General features: G+C 50.9%; 1 protein-coding gene across 3 annotated transcripts in view; it reads right to left on the reverse strand.

Annotated features, from left to right (window-relative positions):
- The window catches only part of INPP5A (inositol polyphosphate-5-phosphatase A), a 195,029-nt gene that overhangs the window by 142,959 nt on the left and 39,922 nt on the right, over nt 1–12,148 (reverse strand). For all 3 annotated transcript variants that reach the window (XM_071563901.1, XM_071563902.1, XM_071563903.1), the window contains exon 2: nt 5,796–5,837. In XM_071563901.1, the coding sequence (XP_071420002.1) occupies nt 5,796–5,837 (42 nt within the window). The remainder of the gene's footprint in view (nt 1–5,795; nt 5,838–12,148) is intronic.

A 12,148-nucleotide genomic window follows, 5' to 3' on the forward strand; every position in this document is an offset into this window, starting at 1 on the left:
ACACAAACAGTGCCTGCTGTTACTCACTTTAACCACTACGCCTTTGCTTCAGTAAAACCTCTTCTTACACAACTAGCAAAACTAACCAACTGGTGAGATGAAAATAAAGCAAACAGTGTCATGTAAGATCTAGGCATAAACTACCTCACATTCACAATCAGTCACAGGCAGCCCTGACTGGAGAGAACACTGGAAAACAATTCCACTGTGCTGCAGCAGCACCAGGAAACACCTCCAGGCTCTGAACTTTGATGCAAAACACAGGGTTTTTTGTTTGCATTCCCATCCTTAAGAACCTGAAATCACAGTGGGTACTAAAAAAAACCCCAAAAATACTTATGTGCCAATTTTAATGCAGAAACAGCATTGAATTAACAGCAGTGAGAGGTGGTCATGGCACTCCTTGCAGGTTAAGTCACTAAAACATACCTGAATATTAGTTATGTCTTCTCATATAATAAAATCCCTCCAACTAAGAGCAAACTGGCTCTGCTTCATTACCTTTTACTAGCTTTCTACTCTTATGGAAGAACAAACAGTACATAATAATGAGTAATGAATACTTCAGAGCAGAAAACTCCCAGTTGCCAGAGGTTAAAGATCATACACGAGACCACATAAACACGTAATTTGCATCTGCAGCAGCACAATGTTTTTACCAAGTTGGGCATTATTTTCAATTTCTGGATACACAAAAATAGCATAAAGGAAAGCCACAACTGGGAGTTATTTTGGGGGATGTGGGTAACTGAGCAAGATGCTCCAACATAGCCGAGTGTGAATACAAACGGGAGAAAAGCACAAACCTGACACCTTCCCATGGCTGTAGGTCTTTGCCTGTCTGGAGAGGGGCAGGGAGGGGAGGGGGGCACTGGGGGTGCCCCAGGGCAGGGAGGGGCAGGGGCTGCTGGAGCTGGGGCAGGGGCTGCCAGCTGGGCCTCCTGGAAAGGGCAGGGCAGGCACAGCAGCGACAGCACCAGGCTCAGACTCCACCCAGGCAAGGCAAGAGAGGAGCCTGAGCCTCCATCACCCACATACAGGACTGCTCAAAAAAATAAAGTGTGAGCTTTAGTTTCCTTGTGAAACGTGAAATATGTACAAGTCAATTTAGCATGTGTGATCCCAAGGCACTGCAAGTCTTTTCAATTTCTCTAAGTCTGAAAAAGGAAGAAAAAAGGCACCTCCCGGGGTCACTCTCTAATTAAACAAACAGCATTAAGTCCAGTAAAATAATAAAGCAACAACCTTTGAGTGGCTGGGTGGTTTTTCTTGTGTTTTGGGGTTTTTTTGTTTGGTTAGTTTTGGGCTTTTTTGTTTGTTTTCTTCTTCCTTCTTCTTTCTCTCCAAAGGGTAACACATCATGGTCCCACAGCAATACCAAGATGACCTTCAGCTTTTAGGTAAACTTTTCACTTCTGTATGATTACAAGTAAAGGCTCGAAATACTCTTGAGCGCATCAGAAACAGGGTAAATTGCACTAGAAGAAAGAGCCCTCTGCCTCCAGGTTTTCAACTAAAATGATAATCTGCCATAAACACTACACAAAAGATTGTTACTAAAATTAGTGAAGGTTTGCAACAGCTCCAATTCCCGAACTCTTCCTGCCCAAAACATGAGGCCCAAAGCGGCTGAAGAAAGGACAAGGGATGGGGAGGGGGGGAAAGGAAAAAAAGCCCTAAGCAAATAAATAAGTCAATAACAGACCTTTCTCTGTGCTCCCACACCCTTCCTTGCCAGCACCTTTCTCCATGCTCAGGAAGGTTTGTCATCATGTGCCACAAAACCAGCACATGCCCAGGGCACGATTCTGCCCCTCACTGTCACTGCTGCCCCCTCACTGTCACTGCTGCCCCCCCCTCGCTGTCACTGCCGCCCCCCCCTCGCTGTCACTGCCCCCCCTCGCTGTCACTGCCGCCCCCCCTCAGTGTCACTGCCACCCCCTCGCTGTCACTGCCGCCCCCCCCCCCGCTGTCACTGCCCCCCCTCACTGTCACTGCCGCCCCCCCCCCGCTGTCACTGCCCCCCCCTCACTGTCACTGCCGCCCCCCCCCCGCTGTCACTGCCCCCCCCCTCACTGCCCCTGCTGCCCCCTCCTCGCTGTCCCTGCCGCCCCCCCTCACTGCCCCTGCCGCCCCACCACCACTGTCACTGCCGCCCCCTCACTGTCACTGCCGCCCCCCCCTCGCTGTCACTGCCCCCCCCCACTGTCACTGCCGCCCCCTCACTGTCACTGCCGCCCCCCCCCTCGCTGTCACTGCCCCCCCCCCACTGTCACTGCCGCCCCCTCACTGTCACTGCCACCCCCCCACTGTCACTGCCCCCCCCCCACGCTGTCACTGCCCCCCCCCCGCTGTCACTGCCGCCCCCTCACTGTCACTGCCCCCCCCCACTGTCACTGCCCCCCCCTCACTGTCACTGCCCCCCCCCACTGTCACTGCCCCCCCCCACTGTCACTGCCGCCCCCTCACTGTCACTGCCCCCCCCCACTGTCACTGCCCCCCCCACTGTCACTGCCCCCCCCCACTGTCACTGCCGCCCCCTCACTGTCACTGCCGCCCCCCCACCACTGTCACTGCCGCCCCCCCACTGTCACTGCCGCCCCCCCACCACTGTCACTGCCGCCCCCTCACTGTCACTGCCGCCCCCCCACTGTCACTGCCGCCCCCCCACCACTGTCACTGCCGCCCCCTCACTGTCACTGCCGCCCCCCCACTGTCACTGCCGCCCCCCCACCACTGTCACTGCCGCCCCCCCCTCGCTGTCACTGCCGCCCCCTCCTCGCTGTCACTGCCGCCCCCCCCTCGCTGTCACTGCCGCCCCCCCCTCGCTGTCACTGCCGCCCCCCCCTCGCTGTCACTGCCGCCCCCCCCGCTGTCACTGCCGCCCCCCCCTCGCTGTCACTGCCGCCCCCCCCTCGCTGTCACTGCCGCCCCCCCCTCGCTGCCACTGCCGCCCCCCCCCGCTGTCACTGCCGCCCCCCCTCGCTGTCACTGCCGCCCCCCCCTCGCTGTCACTGCCGCCCCCCCTCGCTGTCACTGCCGCCCCCCCCTCGCTGTCACTGCCGCCCCCCCCTCACTGTCACTGCCGCCCCCCCTCACTGTCACTGCCGCCCCCTCACTGTCACTGCCCCCCCCTCACTGTCACTGCCCCCCCTCACTGTCACTGCCCCCCCTCACTGTCACTGCCCCCCCCCACTGTCACTGCCGCCCCCTCACTGTCACTGCCGCCCTCTCACTCGCCCTGCACTGTTCAAGGCCAGGCCAGGCTGGGTAAATCCCTCGACCAACCTGTTCTAGTGGGAGGTGCCCCTGCCCATGGCAGGGGGAGTTGGGACTGGATAATCTTTAAGGTCCTTTTCAACCCTTAACATGCTGTGATTGTCTAAAACATCCAGGATTCAGTCCAGCTAAACCCCTGCGTCATTTTGGTTTACTCTTCCTTGGGGGAAAAGCAGCAACAGTGAACTGGTAGAAAATTACCCCGTCTTTGACACTCCAATCAATTCTAAACTACCCAGTCAGCTGTTTCCCAAATGCAGCTCCACTTCTAGAGCACTGCAGATGGATGAATCCAAGGAACCCAGATCAGGCAGGACACTTGGGGTGCCCGCAGTGACCAGGCAGCTGGTGGCTCCTGGGCTGGGACTGCTGCTACAACCAGCTCTGAAACGATATTTGAAGTAATTTTTTTTCCTCTTTGTGTTTCTTGGACAAACTGTTTAATTTAACAGCATGAGATCTTCCATATTTTTCATGTTAAGTAGGATATTTGTAGATCAATGTCAGAAGTTTAAAAAATTTAGTATTTGACATTTTAATGTTATTTTAGCATATGTGCTCCCCCATCCTCAGAAATGCATACACCATGTAAGTCAGTGATAATATGCAAGTGACTTGGATTTACCCATCACAGCGTTTAAAATCCCTTATTTTAATTTACTGGAACTTAAAAACAAGCCCCCAAAATAATCTGTAACTGATATACTCTCTGATCTGAATGCAAAGACATTACAGGTTCAATTTCTAGAAACATTTTAAACCAAGAGTGGCAATGGTGCTTCCTTTTCCGTGGAGAACGTTTTGACTGCTTACACAAGGCCCTCATCCTCTGAAGTTATGCAAACTGCCTGACACAACTACATATGCAAATTGAATTCCTCAGAAGAATGGAAAAAGTTGTGGTCTGCGGTTGATCTGGTTTCAAGTTTACAAAGAAACACGGAGTCATTTTGCAGTGGTGCTGCTGAGCCCCAGTTGGGAGGGGTTTCTGCAGAGCGTGTGGAATTGAATACAACCGTCCCCCTGTACCTTCTCTGGGTCACTGCAGCCTGGCCAGGGTGGGGCTGGGCTGGGGGACACTGAACACAACCGTCCCCTGTACCTTCTCTGGGTCACTGCAGCCTGGCCAGGGGGACACTGAACACAACCATCCCCTGTACCTTCTCTGGGTCACTGCAGCCTGGCCAGGGGGACACTGAACACAACAGGCCTCCTGTACCTTCTCTGGGTCACTGCAGCCTGGCCAGGGTGGGGCTGGGCTGGGGGACACTGAACACAACCGTCCCCTGTACCTTCTCTGGGTCACTGCAGCCTGGCCAGGGTGGGGCTGGGCTGGGGGACACTGAACACAACCGTCCCCCTGTACCTTCTCTGGGTCACTGCAGCCTGGCCAGGGTGGGGCTGGGCTGGGCCACTTCTGGTCCAACCAGGTTTGCCTCTTCCCTAAGGAGCTTTTGATCACGTTTGGTTCCACTGCCCCCTGCACTGGAGAGGGCAGTGTGAGCAGCCCCCACCCCGGGCAGGGACCCAGAGGGGAGCCAGGACAGGGCACACAGGGTGCAGCTCACACTGACCACGCACAGCCTTGTCCTGGGCTACACTTCCTTTCTTCCCCTCTCTAAAATACAGCTCTCAGACTCCAGGGACACAGGGCAGAGGCACAGAGGAGAGGGGACAGCTGAGGGACAGGCTCAGATCTGCCTCAGTGACACTTTCCCCTGTCCAACTGGCCTCATGGAAAGTTAATGGATCACCTTCCTGTTTGGAATTCTCCACACACAACATTGACTGGACCAACGACAGCCCGTCCAGTCACATGTCAGTGGTCCCTGCCCTGAGACAGCAGCAGCTCATTCTGCTCCCCTCCTCTTCCTGTTTTCCACAAACTATTCAGAAGAGTTTCCGCAGTGCTCATCCCACTTCAGTAAACAAGTGAACAGGGAAGGAGTCTCCTCGATAAAGATACATAAATAAGTCAAGTGATGCTGAAACATATGCAGCCATCTGGAAAGTTACAAAATTAAATAAGAAGAGTTCCATCTGTTTATTTGTATTTCCTGCATAGGAAGAGTTTTTCCTGAGGCTGTGGAGGGCTGGAATCAGAGCTGGCTGAGATGCCTGCACAGTGCAGGCGCCATGCTCAGACAGCAGGGATCGTCCCAAGGTGAAAAAAGAAAAATAAACAGATGAACTGGACTTCCCAACCAATTTTTTTTAAAATTACTCAAGTATCTCTTTTACTCAGGAGAGCTGGAAGACCAATGCCAAATTAAACTGAATTTTATAAAATGTTAACCCTTTTTTTGAGGCAGAAGATTGTGAATGAGAAAAAATTGTGTTTATATGCTGAATTTTTATAATGACCACTAAGAAATCCAGAAGACGTTTTTCAGGGCTAGTTTCTACTATAAAATAATTAGTGATTTCACTTCACAAAGCAAAAGATGCTGACATTACAAATTGTGCCAATAGGCAAGTGTGCACAAAAGTCCATGAGAAAATAAGCTTTACCTTACCTGATAAAATTCCCGAAGCCAATTCTTCTGTAAATTTTCTGGCTGAAAAACAAAAGACAAAAAGTAGTTAGGAATAAGAGTAATGTATTTTTACAATAATATCCCAATACTTATTGCTTTCTTCAGTGCATTCAGGTGGGGAGTTTTTTCACAATTAAAGCAAAAAGCACAAACATAAAGATGCTCCTGCACTATGCCCATGGAAAGGTGTCATCCTGTCATTTCCAAGTCCCCTCTGATTCCCACCAAGAAGGTGCATTTTTATATGACTGCACAGTATTTGTACCCACACAGGTTTATCAGGCAATTAGATCAGCAGACTTGATTCATGTTGAAATACGCCCTGTTAGACAGGCACATTCACCACCTGGGGATCAGAAACTTCTCCAACCTGCCCACTTCCAGCTCCTGCCACCAGAGCTTCAGGTGACATGGATACACCTCTACCAAACTGAGTCCGAAGAAAGGCGGTGCTTCCACAGGCTGCTCGAGCCCATTAGTGCTCCTGTCAAGGACAAACTGGGAGAAGCATTTCCAGACTGCTACAGAAGGGATGAAAACCAAAGCAGCAAACCACAGTGGGTGCACAGTTCTGCCTTTTCAGCAACGGAGCCCAACCTAGACATGATCACAGAGGGAGAGAATTGATTTGCTGAGCTTTATTTTCAACAACAAGATTGCTGGATAATTTTTGCATCCTAGTGGGGAAAAAAGCTCAGATCAGACTTTGCTCTCACAGCACAGGTCAGAACATGCATAATCTGTGGGAGGCAGCAGAACATCTCAAACTGAAAAAGCCACAGAGATGCCTCAACGTCATCCCTTACAAACAGCTCCAACACTACCTGCCAGAGGCAAACACACAGGCATGAAACCTGTTTTGCTCTACTCTCCCATCAAGTGTGTTATTTTCACATAGCTGGATAAAACTTTGAACTTACTACTTCATCCTGCCTGTTGCGTGAAGGTTTGCCCACAGGTGCTGTCACAATTTGTAAGGCTGCAACAGTCCCCCCATCCTGGAGCCTTGCACGAGTTTGTGAAGGCTGAGAGGAAAAGGCACCCTGTTTGTCCCACACAATCTGTCACCTCCCCTTTGTTTTTCACCCTTTGACAATTCTGGAATCGGTCAAAAAGGTGACATTTCCTCTCCTAGGAACGATTATTTTTCTCAGTGATGCACATTCGCCATATTCCCTATGGAAGTCCTCGCTCTGGGTGTGGAGCTTGAACCTTGGCCCAAGCTCAGGGACAGCTTAAATTAATACTCAGAGAGAACAAAACATCCCCTTCTCCCCTCTGTGCCCTTTCCCTGGGCTGGCACAGCTCACTGCCAGCACAGAGAACCCTGCACCCTCCAGGATGTGACATGATCCATGAGAAATGCCCACCAGGGACTTCTTGTTTAGTGCCTTACCCTTCTCCCACTCATCCTGAGCACGGAGAGACTCCCACTGAGAACAGTGAGGGCTCTTGCTCTTTTAACAGCCAAAGAGAAACCAAGCAAATCAGCAGCTGCAGTGATTGCAAGCTGACTTCAGGCTGAAGTTACAGAGAGGGCACGGGAATTACTGATGGGGTTCTTTTTAATCTCTCTAAAAAACAGATATGACCTAAGAACATGGTTTGTATATGATTTGTTTATCATCTAAACCATGAGGCCAAATTCAAATCATCAAGAAAACAAGACCTCAGGGACTGTGACACCTCCCATTAAAGCCCAGTGTGAGGCTCTGGCACAGCCCCCACAGCACTGGGTGCTGATGTCCAAACCAGAGCGTGGCCTCACTCAGCAGTGGGCAATTTGATCTTAAAAAACCAAAACCTCACAGATTCCTCACTCCTCTTTACTTTATTTGTGACAGTCACAAGACGTCCTCGGTATCTCTTGAGTTTTAAGACTAATCCAGCACTAACAGTAGTTAGTCAGAAAGGAAAGCCAAGGACAAATTTGCTTGTTCTGCCTCCACTGCACAGTCTAAGATGGGCATCACTGTTTACTCATCATCTGCAGGGAACCTGAGAATCATTTGGGTACAATGAGACCTCGCAGACCATCGAGTCCAACCACTCCCCAGCACTGCCAACACTCCACTAACCCACACAGCTTTTAAATCCCTCCAGGGATGGGGACTCCACCTCTGTGCTGGGCATCCTGTGCCAGGGCCAGACAAGCCTTTTGGAGAAGGAATTTTCCCCCAAAACCTAAACCTCCCCTGGTGCAACCTGAGACCATTTCTTCTTGTCCTGTCCCTTGTTACTTGGGAGAAGAGCCTGACTCCCAGCTGGCTCCACCCTCATTTTGGGAAGCTGTAGAGAGCAAGTAGGTCCCTGGAACCTCACTACATGAGACCCTTGCACAACAGAAACTATCAACAGATCATCCCTGTATCCAACCCCACCTCCCACTGGAGGGGATACACGTTTACATGGACTACCCAGAGCTCCCTAAAAAATTCCAACCTCAAACCCATGTGAAACAAACACACAACAGCCACCTTTGAAGGCAGACCAGTGTGAGCAGGACTCAGCCACAAGTGACATTTAAATCAAAGCTGCCAGTGGCACTTGAGCTGCCACATTTCACTGCTACAGTCTCTACCAGCTCCTGGATTTGTGAAAAAGTGGGAGCAGCCTGCATACAGGTTTGCGTGGGAGAACAGTGGTTTGGAGTTTGGGTTTTGTTTGCTTATTTTTAAAAAGTATTTATTTTCTTCTTATTATTAACCCCAGGAGTCAGTACCTGGAGGCCCACAGCAGATATTCCCCATGGAGCTGCTGTGCACTGTCCCCAGGTGCACTCAGAACTTCAGCTCTAGAGGAATGGTCACCGTCCCTCCAATGGCCTGGAAAATCCATACCTGACTCCTGTGAGACCCGTTAAGCTAATTAATGACATGAGCAAAGGCTCAGAGGGAGCCCTGTGGCTGCTGAGACTGCCCTGGCCACCCACAGCTGGAGCTGTCACCTCAGTGCTCTATGGACCTGCCATGCCCTCCTCCAACAGTCCCACCCTATGGCACGACCGTATCCTTTCCTCCCATTTTCATAACTGTGCAGTACAATTCTGTAACAGAGCCCTCTGCCTCACACTCCTCCCCAGTCACCTCACATAAATGAAACAATTTTAAGTTTTGAAGGACTGGAGATTACAATCAAGTAGAAACATAATTTATCTTCCTCTTATTTTTCTGTCTAAAAATAGGCACATTATATTTCATGTCTTCCACTGACTTTGGCCTTCTTCCCATCCTTTCTCTCCACACTCTGTCCTTCATTAAATTATCTCATACTTTTTGTAACGTAACAGAAATTAATCTTTTCCCTGTCCTCTTCAATGCTAAATCCTTTCATACCCATGCACTGATGAACCAGTATCTCCCCACTGGCTAATCCCAACCCTTCCTTATTATTAGCCTTCTTCCCCCAGCTCCAGCCCCGTGCCAGCTGGTTGCTCAGTGTCCTTCTCCCCTGCCCACACAGCAGCCTCAGCTCATGCCCTCGGGGATCTGCCAGAGAGCACCAGCTGGGGGAATGGCAGGAGAGACAAAAGAAAGCAAAATACTCAGGACAGATATTAACACTCTGTTTGGAACATCATAGAATCACAGAATGGTTTGGGATGGAAGGGACCTTAAAGCCCACCCAATGCCACCCCTGCCATGGGCAGGGACACCTCCCACCAGCCCAGGCTGCTCCAAGCCCTGTCCAACCTGGCCTGGGACACTCCCAGGGATGGGGCAGCCACAGCTTCTCTGCCCAACCTGTGCCAGGGCCTGCCCACCCTCCCAGCCAGGAATTCCTTCTCATATCCCATCCAACCCTGCCATTTCCCCTTGTCCTGTCCCTCCAGGCCCTTGTCCAGAGTCCCTCTCTATCTCTCCTGAAGCCCTTTAGGTACTGCAAGGGGCTCTAAGGTCTCCCCAGAGCCTTCTCTGCTCCAGGGCTCTCTCCCAAGCACCCAGAGCTCTTCTTTCCTGCCATTCTTCCTTGCCCTCATGACTCAGGGCCCCAGGTTGCTCTGTCCTGTGCTCATACTCCTGCCTGGGAACACCAAGCCTGGTCAGCACGGATTCCTCAGGGTTATTTACCCGTTTGAAACTCCAGCTGCTCCTCAAACATGCACCAAATTCTGCCATTTCCTGGGCTAAGCTCAGCAAATACCCCAGTGCCCAGGGGAGCACAGCTTTGGTTTCATCCTGCCCTTCTGTCAGGAACATACTTTGACTGAACAGAGCCACAAATAGAAACCCTTCCCAAAAAGAAACCCTTCCCCCTAAACAAGCGCGACTTCCAGACGGCAGCACCACGTGGCACCCGCGTTACAATAACAGGACACGCGTCCTGGGCATGCTGCACCCTTCAATTAAAGGCAGCTTTGACCCTTTTCTTGGAATTCCAAATCCCACTAAAATAATCTCTTTTCATGACAAATTTCCACTTGAAGTCTATTTGTGTCATGCTGGTCACTGTACTGGTCAGGCTTATAAGAAAACTCAGTCAGGTTGTGAACACATGGACACCACATGAGCTGTACCAGCCCGAAAACAAGCGGCTTTTCAAATCCAAGTCTCTTCTCAGTGTTCCCATTTCCCACAAAATTACACCCTACAGCCAAAAGATAAGCTTAAAGCCTGTTGCAAAAATATATTCAGATGGGGAAGGAGTCTTCAAAAAGGAGAAAGAGAAAATGCATTTAGGCAGGGTAAGAAGCCTTTCATTCTAAGGAAAAAAGGGGAAAGAATGAAACGAAACCAAATTAACAGCCTGGAAAATTTCTTTTTAGTTTCATTCAGAGGGAAATGGAAGAAAGCCAATGAATTATAGAAAGCAGGTTCTATTTTGTGAAGGTTATTTTTAGCAAAGAATAGGCTCATTTTTTAAGCTAAAAGGAAAAAATTCTTGACTCACTTTGTGAAAACTCACTGAGCTCCAAAATGAACCAGAGGAGAACTGGCAAGTTGGGTGCTGCACACCAGCTGAACACAAGGCACAGCCACCCCAAACTTCCATGAGCCCGACCTAAACAGCTCCAAGAGCCCCAGGTGGGCTGAGGGATCCCAGGAACCCTGAGCTCCAAAGGCCCCACACTGGCCCTGCTGCAGTTACAGACTCAGTGTGCAGTCTCAAGTAGGGCCCCAGAGCCTTTGCATCTCTTCCTTCAAGCTACATTCACAGAAAAACATGAAATACAGGCTATTTTCCTCTCCCTTCATTGTACTTGGTCTTCTAGCTATTTAATGAAAAGCAAAACCTTTGATCAAGTTCTGTTTGACCAGTACAGGCTTACTAAAAAACTGCTTTCAGGTCCATCAACATGACTGACCATCACAACTATTTCAACAGAATTACTAAAATTTTTTTATGTCCTTTACTGTCTTCAAAAGTTTATTGGCACCCGTTAGACATCTGTATTCAAAGATTTGCTGGATTTAAATCTTTTCTGACCTTGAAATAGACTTGCAAGCCCCTCTTGCTGTGCTCTACCAAAGTACACAGATGCTGCTGCTGAACCCCTCCCACCAGGTGGGTACCATTATTGTGGCATCTTAACAACTTCACACTCACAGCTGTCTAACAAAAAGAAGATAATCTGCATGTTCTATTCACATTATTAGTTCACCACATTTCAAAGGCAATGCATACAAATCATTGAGAAAAACTAGAATTACACGTGATTTTAAGAAAAAACATCTATGGAAGAGTGTAGATTCTTCAACATCCAAACTTTTACTTAAAAGCTGTGGGTTTATTACATATATTTGCACAAACAACTTCCAAATGCAAATTCAGCATCCCTTAGTTCAGCGTTTCCGAGAGCCCACGGCTTCCCCGAGGAGCAGCAGGACGTGCCACCCTGCTTGTGTCACAGCCCACAGTGACAGTCACTGAGTTCAGGCGACACAACACTGATCAATGAGCAGGCTGACAGACGGGGTTGGCTGTCACCGTGCAGTTTAAGGCTGTTTTACTCCCGGCCGAGCAAAGCGGGGGCTCGGGGGATGCTGACCCAGGAGAGACGGAGCAACGACGGCATTGGCAGCGCTGGGGGAAAGCGGCGCCCGAGGGGCGAGGAAGGGGCTGTGCCCGCCCCTGCTGCGACAGGGGACACCGGCGGCCCTGCCAGCGCCGGGGACATGCGATGGGACGGGCCGAGAGCAGCGAGGGCAGCACTGACCCAAAGCTCTGCCCCACGGGGAAGGGGGACGCGGCATCCCCGAGGCGGGGGGGGGAGGACGACACGCGGCATCCCCGAGGGGGGGGGGGGGGGGGGGGGGGGGGGGGAGGACGACACGCGGCATCCCCGAGGGGGGGGGGGGGAGGACGACACGCGGCATCCCCGAGGGGGGGGG

Source organism: Pithys albifrons, chromosome 9, assembly GCF_047495875.1.
Source record: "Pithys albifrons albifrons isolate INPA30051 chromosome 9, PitAlb_v1, whole genome shotgun sequence".
Lineage (NCBI taxonomy): Eukaryota > Metazoa > Chordata > Aves > Passeriformes > Thamnophilidae > Pithys > Pithys albifrons.